General features: G+C 38.6%; 2 protein-coding genes and 1 long non-coding RNA gene across 6 annotated transcripts in view; 2 read left to right on the top strand and 1 right to left on the bottom strand.

The window, feature by feature from the left end:
- The first annotated feature begins 5,735 nt into the window (after positions 1-5,735).
- LOC144065738 (fatty acid-binding protein, intestinal-like) lies at positions 5,736-10,244 on the top strand. Its single transcript, XM_077588784.1, has 4 exons — positions 5,736-5,965; positions 7,792-7,964; positions 8,072-8,179; positions 9,980-10,244. Exons 1-4 carry the CDS (start codon positions 5,899-5,901, stop codon positions 10,028-10,030), a joined length of 399 nt encoding a protein of 132 aa, XP_077444910.1. The 5' UTR covers positions 5,736-5,898; the 3' UTR covers positions 10,031-10,244.
- Positions 10,245-10,540: 296 nt separating this feature from the next.
- Positions 10,541-21,245, bottom strand: part of LOC144065737 (RNA-binding protein with multiple splicing-like) — a 28,374-nt gene continuing 17,669 nt past the window's right edge. The window contains exons 9-11 of one of the 4 annotated variants that reach the window (XR_013297285.1): positions 20,266-20,329; positions 14,475-14,567; positions 10,541-12,336 (exon numbers count right to left, since the gene is read on the bottom strand). Coding sequence is in view for 2 of the 4 variants with exons in the window: in XM_077588782.1 (XP_077444908.1) it covers positions 20,267-20,329 (63 nt within the window). In the remaining 2 variants the exon portion in view is untranslated. Of the gene's footprint in view, positions 12,337-14,474; positions 14,568-20,259; positions 20,330-21,245 lie in introns of all 4 variants that reach the window. The other 3 variants (XR_013297284.1, XM_077588782.1, XM_077588781.1) reach the window with 3 other exon arrangements.
- Positions 14,534-20,753, top strand: LOC144065739 (uncharacterized). The gene is made up of 3 exons (XR_013297286.1): positions 14,534-14,757; positions 14,832-14,920; positions 20,253-20,753. It is a non-coding gene; the product is annotated as an uncharacterized LOC144065739 (long non-coding RNA).

Raw genomic sequence — 21,245 nt, forward strand, 5'->3', positions numbered from 1 at the left:
AAATATTCCATTTCTTAAAGATCGAAAACAGATTTGAAAAAAAAATGCCTTTTGAACTAAAAAAAACGACAAAAAAATACAATTTTGGATTTAAAAAAATGGCAATTATTAATATATCTGGTCTGCAATATCCGCGAAATTCGAGGGATTACTGTAATTTACCAACTCACTATTTTTAATGCAAAACAGACAGATTAATCTAGATTAATGACTTAAAATTGTACATTTCGGGACAATATGTTTGTTTCCCTCAAATTTGAACGTAGCAAAAGCTAGCTTTCAGTATGCTATCTCCTCCATTTTCATTACGGCTGGCTTTTGTTTTGAAAGCGTTTCTAGCCAAGGGTTAAGTGCAGTTGGACGCGATAAGACCAGACAGTGTCTTAATTGTGTTTTTAACAGATCTCGGCCTGGGGGCGGGGCTTATCGGGGACATGGTCTTGCTAATCTGAGCGTCCATCACGCAAAAGTCGACTAGCGTGGGAAAAATGGAGGTGAGCGAAAAGGAAAACATTGGCAACTGTCAAACAAATCATCGAAAAATGCATTTTTTGGATCTTACATTGTTGTATTTCAATGGGCCACATGGGACAACCTTTTATATGCCCCGCCCCTTTTGTTCACCTGTTGCTAGGTACTGAAACCAGACTTTCTGGGGTATTTAGAAGTCACTTCCTGTTGATTTTGAGTCACGGACTATTCATTTGGGGCAAATTTTTGGGCCACTTCCTGTTTAGTGACTCAAAATCAACAGGAAGCTACAATTTAAGGCCCAAAAAGTTGACAGAAAGTGAACAAAAATGATTAGAAAATGACGTGAAATCAATGAATTTTGATTCGCTGCCAACCTGCCACTTAGAAGGGATTGGACAGCTACTAGTGATAAACTCATTTTATTCATTTGGGGACCTTTCTGGTTCATTTCCTGCTTAGTAACCTAAGATCCGACAGGAAGTGACCTGAATGTGCCCCAAAAATTGACAGGAAGTGACCTGAGCGTGCCCCAAAAACCCGACAGGAAGTGACCCGAGCATGCCCCAAAAATCCGACAGGAAGTGACCCGAGCGTGCCCCAAAAACCCGACAGGAAGTGACCCGAACGTGCCCCAAAAACCCGACACAAAGTGACCTGAGCGTGCCCCAAAAACCCGTCAGGAAGTGACCCGAGCATGCCCCAAAAATCCGACAGGAAGTGACCCGAGCGTGCCCCAAAAATCCGACAGGAAGTGACCCGAGCGTACCCCAAAAACCCGACAGGAAGTGACCCGAACGTGCCCCAAAAACCCGACACAAAGTGACCTGAGCGTGCCCCAAAAACCCGACAGGAAGTCAGCTGAGCGTGTCCCAAAAATCCGACAGGAAGTGACTCGAACGTACCCCAAAAATCGACAGGAAATGACCCGAACATGCCCCAAAAATCGACAGGAAGTGACCCGAACATGCCCCAAAAATCGACAGGAAGTGACCCGAGCGTGCCCCGAGAATCGACAGGAAGTAACCCGAACATGCCCCAAAAATCGACAGGAAGTGACCCGAACATGCCCCAAAAATCGACAGGAAGTGACCCGAACATGCCCCAAAAAAATCAACAGGAAGTGACCCGAACATGCCCCAAAAAAATCAACAGGAAGTGACCCGAACATGCCCCAAAAATCGACAGGAAGTGACCTGAACATGCCCCAAAAATCGACAGGAAGTGACCTGAACATGCCCCAAAATCAACAGGAAGTGAACTAAAATCAACAGTAAGACACAAAACCAAATTGACCTTCCCGCCTTTACTGTAGTGCGCAAAAAACGGGGCAAATAGGTCATGGGAAATGTTGCGTTCCCCCTCGCCATGGGCGCTTTTGTTTGTCCGAAACAAAAGAGACGTGAGAGTGAGCAAAGCGAGCGCACCCGCCAATTAGCAGCTTAGAAATGGCAGAAGCGCCGTGATTGGCTGGGAAGATTTTGGTCACACAAAGCTTCCTGTCGCCACGGCAGGAGGAGCGTCACCTTACACCTGCCGTACTGTAATTGCGGGGGACGGTTTAATCACACGACCGATCCTTTTGTTCGCCGAGCCATATGTTGCTCCGCCCCTTAAAATAGTGAGTTGCAGTAAAAGCATTAAGAGGGATACAGAATGCCACACATTAGATTGGTGAATTTTCATTTGGAAAAAAAACAGAAGCTATGACTTTAAAAGTGATTACAATTTAGTTTACATATTTAAAAGTTGACAGTTTTTGCATGATTTGAATGAGGCCAAATAACATGCCTTTTCCTCGCAAATATATTGTTATAATTATTTGTTTTGGATGTACTGTCTTTATTTGCTGTAGAAAAATGGAATTTGGTGTTGAAAAAGGCTTTTTTCAAACTTGAGTCTTGAAAAAGAGGGGGTCATCTTATATTCAGGCTAATACGGTATACACATTTATATGTAGGTATGTAGATGTGTACGTGTATATGTATGTGTATGTGTGTACGTGTGTGTATATGTGTGTAAATGTGTGTACATGTGTGTACATGTGTGTAAATGTGTGTAAATGTGTGTATTTGTGTGTATGTGTGTATAGATGTGTGTATATGTGTATGCGTGTATAGATGTGTGTGTATATGTGTGTAAATGTGTGTACATGTGTGTATGTGTGTGTATGTGTGTGTGTATGTGTGGATAAGTGTGATTATTTGTGTAAATGTGTATGTGTTTGTGTGTATATGTGTGTATGTGTGTAAATGTGTGTACATGTGTGTAAATGTGTGTTTGTGTGTAAATGTGTGTATATGTGTATAGATGTGTGTATATGTGTATGCGTGTATAGATGTGTGTGAATGTGTATATGTGTGTAAATGTGTGTATGTGTGTGTATGTGTGGATAAGTGTGATTATTTGTGTAAATGTGTATGTGTTTGTGTGTATATGTGTGTGAAAAGATGTTTGGGTGGTGATCTGCCTCCTACTAGCTGACTGAAGTAAGGTAAGTGCAAGACAGTGAGAGGTAAGCGACCTGTATCCATAACAGCAGAATGCCAAATTACAAGTCCGTAACTTGCATTTATTTAGGTCTTTTGCCGAGTAAACGCAGCTTATGGAGAAGCAACACCAATTTCGTCACACGCAGTTTCTGGGTGTGATGACAAGTAGCCTTTTTGTGTTGTTGATAATGACGACAGGGCCTATGTCCAATTATTATTAAATGTGTGTACATGTGTGTAAATGTGTGTTTGTGTGTATATGTGTGCATATGTGTATAGATGCGTGTATACGTGTATGCGTGTATAGATGTGTGTGTATGTGTGTAAATGTGTGTATGTGTGTGTATGTGTGGATAAGTGTGATTATTTGTGTACACGTGTATGTGTTTGTATGTATGTGTGTACATGTGTGTACATGTGTGTACATGTGTACACGTGTGTGTACATGTGTACCAATGTGTATATGTGTGTACATATGTACATGTGTATATAAGTGTACATGAGTGTGTGTGGATAAGTGTGATTCTTTGTGTAAATGTGTATGTGTGTATATGTGTATAGATGTGTGTATGTGTTTACATGTGTACATGTGTACGTGTATGTGTGTACATGTGTATATGTGTGTACATGTGTACACGTGTGTACATATGTACACATGTACACGTGTGTACACGTGAGTACATATGTACATATACATATACACATACACTTACACACATACATGTATACATATACACGTACACATACACACACATGCACATATACATAAACATACTACATACATATATACACACATACATACAGATGAATTGGTTGCCAGGCAACACACAAAATAATGTCACAGGGTCGATCCAGCCGCGTGCCGCAACTTTGCCACCCGTGATATTTTTGCCAAAACGAGATATAATAATTATCTTCTGCCATCATCGGGATACAGTAATCATCATTTCTCCCAAAGTGGCGCAATCCAAATAGTGAATCCCAAGAGAAGCATGGCAAATCGGGATGAGGGTCCGCGGGTGGTGGACCATTTGTCAACCCGGGGTGGAGGCATGCGGGTGTGCTAACACCCACATATTACGTACATTAGTCGAGACGTAAAAAAATAAATAAAGAAGACTCGACCAAAAAGCAAAACAATTGCTTTCAGCCCCCAGCCAAAAACGTATTTTTCTGCCCTCTAGTGGCCAACACAAAATGAATCAATGACGCAATAACGGCATTCCAATTGGATTTGTTGTCAATATCTTTCAATGGAAATAAATGAGCGAAAGACTACAAGCAACAGAATAAACCAAATTATATTCCAAAAAAATACATTTTTTGTAGTTAAAATACTAAAATAAATTCATCAAAACAAAGAGAATATTTACAAAATAGTGAAATTCTACACATTCGTCCCTTCGTGTAATCTTTTCACCTCTCAGCTAAAAGAGACGTGTTGTTAAAGTGACTAGCTCTATCTTGTGTTAAATATGAGAACTGCAACAAAATGTACGCTGGAATTAAAATACTTTTTCAATTCATTTTTTATCATTTCCGTCAGGGCCTTCAAGGCCTTCTCTGCTGGCCTAAGAAATATCTGAATCATATATTATATTTTGTCCATCAATACTTCCAAATTGTCTGTTAGTTTCCTTTCATTGCTTTTCCCCCTGACTGATTCCAGATGTGTCTTCATATTGAAGCATTTAAACAATCACATTTCAGCCATTTTTTGTTGCCAGGGTCAGAAATCTGCCTCAAGGCCTTCACAATCAGTTCTGCAGGCTCTGCTGCATTAAACAAGCGTCGATAAAACTGTTGCTTTAACCAATCAGATTTCGAGTTGGCAACACCACAAGCCTTCTCGCAGGCGTAGGGATATGTCATCGCTTTCACTAACTATGATTGGCTATTGATAAGCCAGAGCTACCAAACTGTATCTGGAGCTAGCTGCACAAGCAAATATATTGTTGGGTTGATTTAAAACCATTTTCAAGACGGACTATGCCAGAAATACGACAGAACAGGCTCGACTTTCAGCATTAGCTTTGATGGCGATAGAAAAGAAGGAAGATGGATATTGTGTACAGTTAAAAAGGATTTTTGGTGAGTAAAATATGGCTATATTCCGAAATAATATTTCAATTGTGGGCCCGGTTCTGATATCTGAAAAGCTCCAGTATTTGTATATAATCATTAAATGCTGCTAGGAAGTGGATTTTACCCAATTTTTGTGCATTAATTTATTAATTATTTTTCATGTGTCGCAGCTGTAGCTGCAGTAGAGGTTTTATAGCCATAAAATAGTTTTTGAGGGTTGGATTGATTCGTTGAAGGCGCTACGAGAAAATGCACGGACCGCCACTGGTAACGAGTCAAAGTTGTAGTAGTTTGGAAACCCCTGCTTTATAGGGAACTCATTGGCTGCCATTGGATGTCCAATTTTGGGGAGGACTGGTCCATTTTCCTCAAGAAAAACTGTTAAAAACTCACTATTTGACCCATTTTTTTACCCACACACACTGACCCAAAACTGCAACCCGAACCCGTTGAACCCCAACTCCAAGGCGACTGAAATAGCGTGAATACCGTCCCTCCGTCTCACTACAAGTTGGACGATTGCCAGTCTGAGATTCACACTCATTTCCATGCCGGTCACAAACGCAGTTTGAAAAGGCCAGCGAGGAACAAAAAGGGAGCCTCAGCTGACCGACGGCCCCCCGCCCCCGGCCAAACAACAGCCCACCCTTGTCCTCCGCTTTTGCTTTGGCGAGAACAGTGCGGTAGTGTTTCAGGGCGGAGATGGATAGCCGTACATTTACACACAAAAAAAGAAAGCGCATCACGCGAGGGAAGGGCGGGGGGCCGCTCGGGTATATAAACCGAGGTGGCCCCCCGAGTTCTCGGTCCCACGGTCTAAAATCGCCGCGTTGCCCCCCCGACTGCAGTCATGGCCTTCGACGGAACTTGGAAGGTGGAAAGCGGCGAGAACTACGACGCCTTCATGGAACAAATGGGTGAGTGGCGAATTGGAGCGGTATACCTTTATAAAAAAAAAAAAAAAAAAAAAACTTTTTTTGTAACTTGAAAATTTTGTAAGTAGAGCAGTACTTTATATGTAAATTCCCCAATTTGTCAACTAAACCATTTAAAATTGCTCAAAGTGTCCCAATTTTGTATGAAAGATGTGGAAAAAACACAAAAATGAGAGGAAATTATAAGAAAAATTATTTATTAATGTCTTAAAATTATTAACAAGCATGAAATAGTTCCCTCCGCAGCCATTATGATGGGGGATGTAATACCCAGTTTGTCCGCCAGATGGCCATGTGGGTTGTAGTATACAGTCTCGGGTTGATTCATGGACTGCATTAACTTAAAAAATAATTTAAATAAACGATGGACAGTATTTTCTCATTAAAAACATATTTTAAATGAAACAAAAATATTTGGTGCAAGAATTCTATGTTAATTGACCAAATCTATATCTAAAAATCTATTATAAAAGATATAAATTCAAGTGAACAAAATAAATTTTGCACCGACTGCATGTTGCAGCAGTTTATTTTATTTTATTTATTTTTTCATTATTATTATTATTTTTTACAGGCAGTGGAGTGGAGTCTATATATATATATATATATATATATATATATATATATACACATATATATATATATATATATATATATATATATACATACACATATATATATATATATATACATACATATATATACATACATACATATATATATATATATATATATATATATATATACATACATACATACATATATATATATATATATATATATATACACATATATATATATATACACATATATACATATATATATATATATACATATATATATATATATACACACATATATATATATATATATATATATATATACACTTTTAATAAATAACATAATAACAAATGAAAAATAAAAAATATTTTGGAATAAATTGAGCATTTAAAATAGTGATTTTTTTTGCATATCAATAAATATTTTCCCCCAAACTGTATTGTTTCTAAATAATAACAATTTATATTCATAGCCACATTACTTAAAAATAACTCAAATTATTAACATTTAACTTAAAATGTTCATAAATTTAAAAAAAAAAAAAATTCAAAGGATTTGCGATTTCTCTCATAACAGGGTGTGATATGAAAAAACTGTAAAAAAATTCTATTTTGCATAAATATGAATGAAATTAAACTTTTTAAAATGTATTTATTTTTAGCTTTTTTTAATCCACGACAATAAAACGGCATTTTATGGGTTGATTCGCGGACCGCATTAACGTCAACTCGGTTTCATGTGGGCCAGACCATTTTAGATATAATATTTAGATTTTTTTAAATTATAAATGAATTAAAAGAACTGGATCAAAATCCCTGAATATTCTGTTTTTATAGATCTAAAACAATGTTTATTTTTGCTTTTTTTATATATATATTTTTAGATTTTACAAAATGATTTCTGAACTAAAAACACAGAAAAAATGGATTAAAAAATTACAATTATTGATTTAAAAGGGGGAAAAACAGGAAATTTTACATACATCTATACTCTTAATTTTAATTTGATCCTAAAACAGAAAGTTGGCACTCATGATTGACTTTCTCGGGCCGCAAAAAATGATATGGCGGGCCAGATTTGGCCCCCGGGCCACCACTTTGACCACCGTGTATTACATTTTAGACTTTTATGTGTGAAAATACATTTGTATGGTTTTTAATCGCTTAATAAAAAAGGCAATTTCGTAAGTAGAGGTACAACAAGTAACTACTTCACTAAATCTAATGGGAACCCACTTTTTCCCGCAGGCATCAACGTGATGAAGCGCAAACTGGCCGAGCACGACAACCTGAAGATTAGCATCCAGCAAAGCGGCAACGATTTTCAAATTAAAGAGTCCAGCACCTTCCGCACGAAGGACATCCACTTCACGCTGGGGACGCCCTTCGACTACAGCCTGGCTGACGGCACCGAAGTCTCGGTGAGTGCCCGGTGCGCTGTGGTAGTTAGCAAAAGAGGAAGTGGTTTTCTTTTCAAAACAATGGTAGCCCAGGAGTTTGTGTATGTGTGTGTGTGTGTGTTTTATAGGGAACATGGGAACTGGACGGCGCCATGTTGAAAGGAAAATTCACCCGCAAGGACAACGACAAGGTGCTGACCACCACCCGAGTCGTAATGGGGGATGAACTTGTGCAGGTGAGTTAAAAATGACTACTTTTGGGGTCATAGTAAGAAAAGAAATATGACTACACGAATAAAAGTCATAATTAGAAGATTAAAGTCATAATATTATGAGATTCAAATTGTAGTATTATGTATAAAACGTTGGAATGAAAGGGTTATCTTAAAATAGGTTATAAGACACAGTAGTAGTAGTAGGGGATTGTGTTACACATCCACTAGATGGAGCTGTGGTCGTCAGGGGTTGTTTATGCATCCACTAGATAAACATGTAGTAGTAGTAGTAGTATACATTCACTACATGGAGCTGTAGTTGTAGTGGGTTGTGTATAGAACCCCTATTTGTAGCTGTAGTAGTAGTGGGTTGTGTATAGAACCACTAATTGTAGCTGTAGTAGTATTAGTAGTAGTCGGGGGTTGTTTAAGCATCCACTAGATGGAGCTGTGGTAGTCAGGGGTTGTTTATGCATCCACTAGATAGACATGTAGTAGTAGTAGTATACATTCACTACATGGAGCTGTAGTTGTAATGGGTTGTGTATAGAACCACTATTTGTAGCTGTAGTAGTAATTGGGGGTTATTTTATACATCCACTAGATGAAGCTGTGTTAGTGGGGGGGGGGGGGGGTTGCTTGTGCCCCCATTAGATAGAGATTTAGTAGTAGAAGTATACCTCCACCACATGAAGCTGTAGTAGTAGTGGGTTGTGTATAGAACCACTATTTGTAGCTGTAGTAGTAGTAGTAGTAGGGGATTGTGTTATACATCCAATAGATGGAGCTGTAGTAGTAGTAGTAGTAGGGGGGGGGGGGGGTGTTATACATACACTATATGGAGCTGCAGGTGTTGTAGTGGTAATGAGGAGAGTTATACCTCCACTACATGGAGCTGTAGTAGTAGTGGGTTGTGAATAGAACCACTATTTGTAGCTGTAGTAGTAGTAGGGGATTGTGTTATACATCCAATAGATGGAGCTGCTGTAGTAGTAGTAGTAGTAGGGGATTGTGTTATACATCCAATAGATGGAGCTGCTGTAGTAGTAGGGGATTGTGTTATACATCCAATATATGGAGCTGCTGTAGTAGTAGTAGGGGGGGGTTATACATACACTATATGGAGCTGCAGGAGTTGTAGTGGTAATGAGGAGTTATACTTCCACTAGATGGAGATGCAGTAGTAGTGGGTTGTGTATAGAACCACTATTTGTAGCTGTACTAGTAGTAGTAGGGGATTGTGTTATACATCCAATATATGGAGCTGCTGTAGTAGTAGTGGGGGGGGGGGGTTATACATACACTATATGGAGCTGCAGGAGTTGTAGTGGTAATGAGGAGTCATACTTCCACTAGATGGCGATGCAGTAGTAGTAGTGGGTTGTGTATAGAACCACTATTTGTAGCTGTACTAGTAGTAGTAGGGGGTTGTGTTATACATCCAATAGAAGGAGCTGTAGTAGTAGTAATATGGGGGTTATACATCGACTAGGTTGAACTATAGTAGTAGTAATTGGGGGTGTTATAAATCCACGAGATGGACCTGTGTTAACAACGATTAACCAATATATAAAACGCATTGGATAATAAGGTGAGTCGTTCACTGGCGCCTTATAGTGCGGAAAATACAGTACATGATGAGGGAAAAAGTCATTATATATGACTTACTATGAATATAGGCAGTGTGGTAAATTTAGATAAATATTACATAAAGTACAATTTCGATTTTCCTGTGTATAATTTCAATATGATATGCAAGTCTCGTAGCCCCACCCCTTTTTTTCTTTTGTGGCCCTAATAATTTGTTGTACTTCTTTTTAGAGTTTCAACTATGATGGTGTGGATGCCAAGAGGACTTTCAAGAAGCAGTAACCTTTTTATTCCCTTTTTTTTATACTTTTAGAAGCACATTTGTATTACTATATTAACCTTTTTTTGCATGTAATTGCAGCTTATGTCCACACGAGGACAGCAAATGTCAATTTTTTTCCTCAGTATGCAGGTCTAGCACCGCCAATGGCAGACAATGAGTTAAAATATTTGTTTTTTAATTGATTCAACCAATAAAATCTGATATTTGACTTCAGTTTTATGATATGAATGTCTAATAATGTATTTTGTCTTAATGCTGTCATGTATAATCATGATTAATGACAAACTTTTTCAATAAATCTTTCTATTACTATTAAAATCCATTATATCTCTCATTATACATATATATTCATTTTATATTATTATTAGATCGATTTTTTAATGATTTATAATGAATTTGTGGCAGTTTGCAAATATGTAAAACACACTGAAAAGCAATAGAATACAAATAACATTTGACTTTTTCCCCCCAAAATTAACATCAAATATAAACCTGAAAAAAAAACAAAGTTCAGAACATTTTGGACTTTAATGTCTTCATTAAATAATTTCATAAAAACGTTTTTTTTCCCCAAACAAACAAGGCTAGCTTGATATGCAACTAACCACAGCATATATACACACAAACATGGGATTTACCGCACCATAATAGAAAATCTGCCATTCACTCTATTGGTATTTCTTATCGTATTTTTTAGTTTTTTTTGTCGGGATTTCACAGTGAATTATGTATTATTTATACAGTATATCGTACAGTACGTTCCAACCCATCAGATACAACACACGCAAACAAAATAATATACAATATTAATACTTACATTGAATTATATACTTAGGGGAGGAAAACAACACCCATATAAACACACACATTATAAATACTTGAAATAAAGGAATAAAAGAAAAAAATATGCATATTAATATTTTAATAAATCGTTTTGGGTCTATTCAGGCCGATAAAAACATGAATTGACACATGAAAATTGAAAAAGAATTTTCAAACAAAAACGTCTATGATTATGACGGATTATTTGTAATATTTTACACCTTAAATAAGATTGTACCAAAAGTTTTGAGACACTTGACCATTGACCACAATGGGAAAATGTCTCCAAACTTTTGACCGCCTTTGTACCGGACAGGAAATGAAATATTTCAACGATAAACCGTTTTTACTCCGAAAATTTGATGTGGGAGGGATGGCAGCTGTCATTTACAGCCGTCCCTCCCACTTCAAATAGAAGACACTTTCAGAAGCACATTTTTCTTACTATATTAACCTTTTTTGCAAAGAAAACGTCATGTAATTGCAGCTTATGTCCACACGAGGACAGCAAATGTCTATTTTTTCCTCAGTATGCAACTGCTAGTGATAAAAACGTCAATTGTCAATGGCTTTTTAAAAAGATAAAATAAATAAACCTAAGTTGTTTTAAAAGTAGTTTGGAGACTTCAAGTGAGCGCCATTTAAAAAAAACACACCAAAAAACAACCTAGTTTTCACGTCAAAAATGCAGTCGCTAGCACTAGCTAGCCTAGCTCCCCTCCAGTGTATACAAAACAAAATGCCTTTGGTCTGTTGCTAATTATAGCTGTGTATTGCGCTCTTGAGCGCCCCAACTGGACGGCTTTGGTATGGCGCTCCTTTCTAATTGTTTGGCCAACAACAACAAAACAAAAACAAAAGCCACGGGATAAACACAACAGGTCAAACACGCTAGCTTCATGTTGAGCTAGCGCTAGGCTAATGGCTAGCATTTGGCCCCAACCGTCATACAGAAAGCTAAAAATTTGTTCGATTGTCACACGTAATACCCGGTTAAAATCCATTTATTTCCCCTAGCGTATTACGATGTTCTATTTTAAGCAAGGCGTCCTACTAATTTGCCTGATTGTAATTTCCGTATGCTTCCCCTGCTCTAGCCCAACACGAATACTTTTAAATTGATTATAAAAATACCTCTTTCTTAAAAAACAAGTACCTTTTTTTAGGGTTTCTTTTACGGGTTTTTTTGCCGGGTAAATTCATGCTTTTCACAATTTTAATCACACGAATAGAAGGAAAGGTGTACTCCAAATTAACGATAACGTACCCCCGTTTTTTTATAATCAGGCAGCGCTTTGGGCACCGTGCATATAAACGCCTGCGCGTCTTTTTGCATACCTGTAAACGAGGGGGAGGTACCTTTGGCGGGGGTGTGGCCAGAGCGCCGCTGGAACGGGATTTGGAAGAAAACATCTCCAAAAAATAGAGGGGTCTTGGGGGGGTTTCTTGATGTTTGATGGAGGCAGGTGTCCGCGTGGGAGGCCTAAGAAAAACAGACCAAAAAAATGAGCACAAATCTGATCATGTGCTGTTGTAGTTAGCAAACATTGGAAAGTCATTGTATTTTCCGGAGTATAAGCCGCGCATTTTGTCAAAGTTTGCCACGTTTTTTCCTCAGAAAAACTTTAGCCATTTGTTCTCCATTTTACTATTATTACTTTTATGTGTTTGTTGCTGATTTCTGATTAAAAAATACTTTTTTTTTTAAATCGCCCTCCCAAAAATGACTAATACTTACCGTATTGTACGGACTATAAGTCCACCGACCAAATAATGCAAAAAGTAGCTTAGGTTGCATTTTAGGGAGGTTTTATCTGATCAGAAATGAAAAACAAACATACTAAAAATAGCTAAATGGAGAACAATAGGCTAAATAAGGAGCTATTAATGTAAAATTTACAGTTTTTTTATAACTCTAGCCTAAAAAAAACAGGCCATCGGTTGTCAGAGAGAAAAAAAACATACAAGTCGCACTTAAGTATTAGTCACAGGCAATACAATTTGATGAAGTAAAGTGAGAATAATAGTCCAGAAAATACTGTATTTTATGCGACTTATAGTCCAGAAAATACAGTCAACATTTTATTTCCTCTTGATTGCGGAATCTTTGGCTTTTGCGACTTATAGTCCGGAAAATACACTATACATTTTATTTGCTCTTGATTGCTAAATTTTTGGCTGGTGCGACTTATAGTCCGGAAAATACTGTATACATTTTGTTTCCTCTTGATTGCGTAATCTTTGGCTGGTGCGACTTATAGTCCGGAAAATACAGTTTACATTTTGTTTCCTCTTGATTGCGTAATCTTTGTCTTTTGCGACTTATAGTCCGGAAAATACACTATACATTTTATTTCCTCTTGATTGCGTAATCTTTAGCTGGTGCGACTTATAGTCCGGAAAATATGGTATACATTGTTTCCTCTTGATTGCATAATCTTTGGCTTTTGCGACTTATAGTCCGGAAAATACAGTAAATATTGTTTCCTCTTGTTTGCGTAATCTTTGGCTTTTGCGAATTATAGTCCAGAAAATACACTGTACATTTTATTTCCTCTTGATTGCGTAATCTTTGTCTTTTGCGACTTATAGTCCGGAAAATACACTATACATTTTATTTCCTCTTGATTGCATAATCTTTAGCTGGTGCGACTTATAGTCCGGAAAATATGGTATACATTGTTTCCTCTTGATTGCATAATCTTTGGCTTTTGCGACTTATAGTCCGGAAAATACAGTAAATATTGTTTCCTCTTGTTTGCGTAATCTTTGGCTTTTGCGAATTATAGTCCAGAAAATACACTGTACATTTTATTTCCTCTTGATTGCGTAATCTTTGTCTTTTGCGACTTATAGTCCGGAAAATACACTATACATTTTATTTCCTCTTGATTGCATAATCTTTAGCTGGTGCGACTTATAGTCCGGAAAATATGGTATACATTGTTTCCTCTTGATTGCATAATCTTTGGCTTTTGCGATTTATAGTCCGGAAAATACAGTAAATATTGTTTCCTCTTGTTTGCGTAATCTTTGGCTGGTGCGACTTATAGTCCGGAAAATACAGTAAACATTTTGTTTCCTCTTGTTTGCGTAATCTTTGGCTGGTGCGACCTATAGTCCGGAAAATACAGTAAACATTGTTTCCTCTTGATTGCGTAATCTTTGCCTTTTGCGACTTATAGTCCGGAAAATACGGTAAACATTTTATCTCCTCTTGATTGCGTAATCTTTGGCTGGTGCGACTTATAGTCCGGAAAATACAGTCAACATTTTGTTTCCTCTTGATTGCGTAATCTTTGGCTTTTGCGACTTATAGTCCGGAAAATACACTATACATTTTATTTCCTCTTGATTGCGTAATCTTTGGCTGATGCGACTTATAGTCCCAAAATACGGTATCGAACCAAGTCATTCTTTGGCGGCCATTTGTAAACGAGCTACTATTTAGATTTCACGCTAGCATTTCCCATTTTCGCTATCAGGTTTCCACTTCTCACACGTCCCAAAGTGAAGGAAGTCCCGGGGGGGGCAGAGGACAAAGCCGGGGGAAGGTGTGAGCTTCACACCTTTTTGTCGTTGTCCGTTAGCATCAGCCGGCGCTAGCGATGATACGCTTACCGACAGTTCGCCGCCGCCGCGGCAGGAGGCAGTCCGTGCTCGGAGTGGCGGTCGGCGACCCCGTCACAGAGGCCGCCATCACGCATCGGGAACCTGAGGACGCCGAGACAACACGTTTGTATTTTTTTTGAACAGACACGGCTGGCCTCGCTAATTCCCGACGGAGCGCGTTCAGTCAAGGGTGAGCGAATGGGAGGCACTCTCCAGACGCTCGGCTAGGCTGATGCGGCGCCCGAAACTTCCCCGAGACCGCCCTTATTTGTTCCGGCTGAGGCGGGCCAAGGTTAAAAGACTGGGTTGATGATTGAACACGCATTTAGGAATGCTTTAGCGATTCGTTGGCTTAATGTGTTACAGGAAAGAACTGGCAGCCAGGCGTGGGATCCATAAACAAGAAGAATTCAACAGGGGGTTGTTTGCTTTCTCATCAATTCTCCCGTAAAATGGTAAATGCAGTGGTACCTCTACTTACGAATGCTTCTGCATACAAACTTTTCACTTTACGAAACCCTATACCAAGGGTGTCAAACTCGGGTTGGTTCGCGGGCCGCATTAACGTCAACTCCATTTCAGGTGGGCCAGAGCATTTTACATATAATATGTATATATATTATATAATATTTAGGGCTTTTGATCCAGTTATTTTAATCCGATTTAAAAAAAAAAGAAATATACCTACCTACCTATATACGAAAACCTACCTGCCTACCTACGAAAACCAACCTACCTACCTACGAAAACCTACCTACCTACCTACTAACCTACCTACCTACCTACCTACGAATACCTACCTACCTACGAAAACCTACCTACCTACCTACGAAAACCTTCGTACCTACCTACAAAAACCTACCTACCTACGAAAACCTACCTACCTACCTACCTACCTACGAAAACCTACCTACGAAAACCTACCTACCTACGAAAACCTAACTACCTACCTACGAAAACCTTACTACCTACCTACGAAAACCTACCTACCTACCTACCTACGAAAACCTACCTACCTACCTACGAAAACCTTACTACCTACCTACGAAAACTTACCTACCTACCTACAAAAACCTACCTACCTACGAAAACTTACCTACGAAGACCTACGAAAACCTACCTACCTACGAAAACCTACCTACCTATGAAAACTTAACTACCTACGAAAACCTACCTACCTACGAAAACTTAACTACCTACGAAAACCTACCTACAAAAACCTACCTACCTACCCAAGTTTAATTTAACCTTACACTAAACTTAATTCTAATTTTCTTTCAAATTTTGATACCTTTCTTCTCTCGGGTTGGCTCTATTGGGCCCACCTCCACCCTGACTTTCATACGCAACCTATCGAGGGTTGTTTGTTTTTGTATTCCCTTCAAAATATTCCCAAAATGATTTAGCGATCAATCCGCCATTCGCAATGACTAACAGGAAAAAAACACTGAAAAAATGCAAAGCTCCGCCCAGTGCTCGTAGATATCTGTTATACACGAAAGAGATGCGGCAAAAAAGACAGTGCACTAACTTACAAATGCTTTTAGATACAAACTTTTCAGTTCATTTCCAAATGACTATTCCAATATAGAAAAGCAAGATCCAAACTACAATACCCCAAAATGTCAATACATTTCCTGTATACGTTATTTTATTTTGAAATTGTCGCAGAGGCGTTGCGTCCTGTTTGACAATCTCCTGCTGGCCTCCCATTGGCTGTCTCTCAACAACAACTCCCTACAAAGCTGCCAAATAATACAAATATTCCGTATATTACTACACCCGTCTTTATCCAACGACTAGATATGCATTTTGAATCAAAACTACAAGAATAAAACTTTTTAAAAAGTTAATGTTTTTGCAGCAGTTTACACATTTTTTTTTTATTTATATTTTATTTCTCTGACTTCCGACGCATGTCAACAGACGCCTCGTTACTTTAACCAATGTTTAGTCTTTACGATCAAACAAAAAAAAATTGGCCTGCCAAAAATGCCTGATTTTTCTTATTGATTTTAATTCTTTGGCAGGTCATTTATTTCAAAATAGAGAAAAGATAAACAGAAAACGCAAAATAAAATGAATTTTGAGCCGACATAAAACGTGAAAAAACTCACTTGTTTCCGTCACTGCTCGCTCAGGGCGTTGGCATCTTACCTAGGGTGTCGCATAATGTGTATCCCATGCTATTATTGCACCCAGAGACTTGGTGAACACTATACCGCTATTTATTTCTTGTTCGAAAGTGACAACTATTGCAGAAATATGAACCGTCAAAAAAAGAGATATTTCGACATTAGAAGCAATTTGGCCACCACGGTACATTTTGTCATTAGAAAGCTTCAAGTTCTCATCAAGATAGACTTATTTCTTTTTCAAATTGAAGAATTTGATATTTTCCATTTATAAAGACAGGTATATTAACTTCCTACAGTATCTAAGAAATACGACGTGCGATGATTTTTCTTAGGATTTTCCCTTCAAAGTAACACATTTGTACTCCCTATTAAAACCATGAATATGGAAGTGAAAATTGTGAACCAGGGGCGCTTATACGCGGGGAATTGTCAAATTCAACAATTTTAGGGCCATTTTAATTTTGCGCCTGATACACGGGGGTGGCTTATATGCGAGTAAATATGGTAAATGGGTTATATCAGGGGTGTCAAACCCAGTTTGGTTGGTGGGCTACATTCATGGTGACCAGATCTCATGTGGGCCGGACCATTTTAGATATAATATTTAGATTTTTTTAATAAATTGATTAAAAGAACTGGATTAAAATCCCTGAATATTCCGTTTTTAATAGATCTAAAACAATGTTTATTTTAGCTTTTTTATATATATTTTTATATTTTACAAAATGATTTTTGAACTAAAAACACAGAAAAAAATGATTAAAAAAATACAATTATTGATTTAAAAGAGGGAAAATCAGGACATTTAATATACATCTATACTCTTCATTATAATTTGATCCTAAAACAGAAACTCGGCACTTATGATTTACTTTCCCGGCCCACACAAAATGATGTGGCGGGCCAGATTTGGCCCCTGGGCCGCCACTTTGACACATGTGGGTTATATTGATGGTGTGAATAGTTTGGAGTCTTTGTGATCTGGCAACCCTGAGGCTCGGAAAGCAGTTAGAAAGTGAAGCATCCTCTTTCCTGATTGGACGATCTCGCACGCAACATTCACACTGTCATGAATCACGCTTGGCGACTTTCGCGGCCGTGAAGTCCAACAGACAACAAACTCGCGTGGGTCATAAATCGTCGATTGTGTGATTGTAGCAAACCTGACTGGTTGCCTTCACCTACGCAACAATCGAGAGGGAGGGCTGGGGGGCTTCTGGCAGAAGCCCCTGTAATCTGAAAAAAAAGCCCTGAGGCCGCGTCTTTGTTTCTCACGCTGACGTACGCCGAGCTGACACGAGTTCGGACTTGAGCGTTACATGAGGAGAAGGGCGGGGGGCAATAAAGTCCCACTTTCCTGACTAAAAGACGGCAAGATCCAGTAAAAACGCGGAGGTCGGCGATATCCACCACCGTGTTTTGTCAAATGGAAAATGCGCATTATGCGTCCCATCGGTTGACTCGGCAATCGCGTCCGGCGCCAGGTCGTCTCGCCGGCACGCACGTCAAAGACGATTCGGCTCACAAACATGGTTCAAGTACTCTGACCAATGGGGGGATTGACATTGAATCCATTGATTAGGCTGCAATACATGAGCGCGTTTTATACCGCATTTTTCCGACAGCCAAAAATTTATCGTATTGACCCGAATATACCGTATTTTCACGACTATAAGGCACACATAAAAGTCTTAAATTTTCTCCAAAATAGACAGGGCGCCTTATAATCCAGTGCGCTTTATATATGGACCAATACTAAAATTGTTATCACGATAAAATGAAATAAATCAGTCAATAGGACAACTACGGCAAGCAGCCCCCGACTCTACTATTTTCTCGTAGAAAAAGTATTGCGCAGTGACTGCTGGGATATGTAGTTCTTTTGTCAATACACCCAATGGATTGTGGCCTGGCGATCGGCATCAACACAGCTTTACGAAGCATGGACGCTAGCTATTAGCTAGCTACTATTTGTGAATGGATTGGGGCCTGGCGATCGGCATCAACACAGCTTTACGAAGCATGGACGCTAGCTACTAGCTAGCTACTATTTGCGAATGGATTGTGGCCTGGCAATCGTAATCAACACAGCTTTACGAAGCATGGACGCTAGCTACTAGCTAGCTACTATTTGCGAATGGATTGTGGCTGCCTGGACGAACGTATAAAACTCAGCGTTTTCGATGACTCATTTGGACAATTGTTCAATTCGGACACAGAAAATGAGGACTTTGATGGATTTGTGGGTGGTAATGAATTGTAAAATGGCTAAATAAAGTACAACCGAACTCAGTTTTGCTTCCGTTGCTTCGTTATTGACACTGTGGCTAAAAATACGATGCACCGTATAGTCGTGAAAATACGGTAAGTGTTTTTTTTGCATTGAAATAATAATGAAAAAGTATTGGTCGTCTTATATTCGGGGTCTAGACATTATACCCATTCACAACACGAGATGGCGCCAGATATCGCTTTGCTGGTTAATAGTTATTGCAATTTTGTTGTTTTATCACAGTAGATTTGTTCATTAACGTTTGAAAATTCATTTACAAAATGTACAATTCATTTGCAAATGTGATTGCAATTTGGTTTACATATTTAAATGTTTAGATATTAAGATGTGAGAGACAGTTATTCCAGGATTTGAATATAGCCTAAAAAAATAACAAGGTGATGGCGGTCAGAGTGAAAAAAAAAAAAGAAGACAAAAGTCGCCCGACCAAACTAGTGCAACTTATAGTCCGGAAAATATGATTGTCATTTGAATGAACCTGGCAAAAAATGATGACATCATCACTCAGGTGAATGAATGAAAAATCATAATCATGATAACAAAAAGATCATTTAATGGTTCGGATCTCAATTTTAAAATGGCAGATTCTGATGACCATTTGGTCAGAAAAAACACCATCTTTTCTCGCATATAAGCCACACACTTAAAATTGCCTTAAAATCATTGAATTTGACGTTTTCTCTTGTATAAGACGCCCCCTGATTCACAATTTTCACCTCCATATTCATGGTTTTAATAAGAAGTACAAATGTTTTACTTTGAAATAAAATCTTAAGCCAGGAAGTGTGTCCGTTGCGGTATAGTTTGTCATCCCTAGCTAAGATGGCGGCGCCCTGAGCGAGCAATGGCAGCCACAAATGAGTTTTTTCACGTTTTATGCAAGTTACGGTTGATTTTTTTCCTGAATTTCATTCATAGACATCAAAATAAATTTGTTTTAGCATTTCATCTGTTTATCTTTTCTCTATTTTGAAATAAATGAGCATAACAGCCGCATTTTATGGCGTTTTGTCCTTGTCAACTTGCAGTTTCGTGCATCTCTAGTCCAATTTGTGCATATATAAGCCATAACGTTGATTCAGTTATATAATTTTTTTAGTTACAAATACAGCTTATGTGTGAGAAAATACGTCAAATATTAGAAAAACTGGCACTATCTTTTATTCTAGAAAACTCCTTGTGTTTCCTAAAGCCAGAAAGTTGCCATTTAAATCATTTGGATGTTGGATTATTTTCATGACAAGGCCCCCAACATAGAAATTTTATCAGGCAACCGCAATAAGAGAAAAACTGGAGCCCGAGTCTAAACATGATTAACCCTAGGAATATATATATATTTCATACATTTCATTACAGTACTCACACATACTTCAGCAGAACTGCCTCGACTTCCATCCCGGAGGAGTTCCGTCTGCAGGTGGCAGCCAGCGGATCTGAAACGCAGACAATAGGGAACATTGAGTGTCTACCGCGACGTTCAAGTGCCTTTCTGCGGCTGTCATCATCTCTGGCGCATCACACGTATGGAAATGTGAGCAAAAGATAAAAGCGGGGAATAAATAGTGAGGGCCTTTTTGCTGTTAAAAATACGCTTGATGCAGCTTAGGTGAGGAAAGGCGGGAGTGGAATTCATGGGAAGAAAATGCCGGGGATCAATAATGAACTCTGTTGGGAAGTCGCGCTGGAGCGTTGTAGATTAAGAGATCTTAATAAACGGGGGTGCGGGGTGAGGGTGGTTGTGGTTAACGTTGGAATATCAAAAACACGTTAGCGGTTCATGGGGTCAAATATACGGCCCGCTAGGCTAACGTTTCCCAACTACCGTATTTTCATGACTATAAAGCGCACATAAAAGTCTTACCGTATTTTCACGACTATAAGGCGCACTTAAGTCTTAAATTTTCTCCAAAATAGACAGGGCGCCTTATAATCCAGTGCGCCTTATATATGGAAAAACCATTAAAGTGTGTAATTCATTGAGGGTGCGCCTTATAATGCGGTGCGCCTTATAGTCGTGAAAATATGGTACATTTTCTCCAAAATAGAAAGGGCGCCTTATAATCCAGTGTGCTTTATATATGGACCAATACTAAAATTGTTATCACGATAAAATAAAATAAATCAGTCGTTAGGGTACACCATCCTCTACAGCTCTCACAACTACGCCAAGCAGCCCCTGACTCAACTATTTTCCCGTAGAAAAAGTACTGCGCAGTGACTGCTGGGATATGTAGTACTTTTGTCAATACACCCAATGGATTGTGGCCTGGCGATCGGCATCAACACAGCTTTACGAAGCATGGACGCTAGCCACTAGCTAGCTACTATTTGCGAAAGCAACAGTCTTAT

This window comes from Stigmatopora argus, chromosome 20 (genome assembly GCF_051989625.1).
Source record: "Stigmatopora argus isolate UIUO_Sarg chromosome 20, RoL_Sarg_1.0, whole genome shotgun sequence".
In the NCBI taxonomy this organism is placed as follows: domain Eukaryota; kingdom Metazoa; phylum Chordata; class Actinopteri; order Syngnathiformes; family Syngnathidae; genus Stigmatopora; species Stigmatopora argus.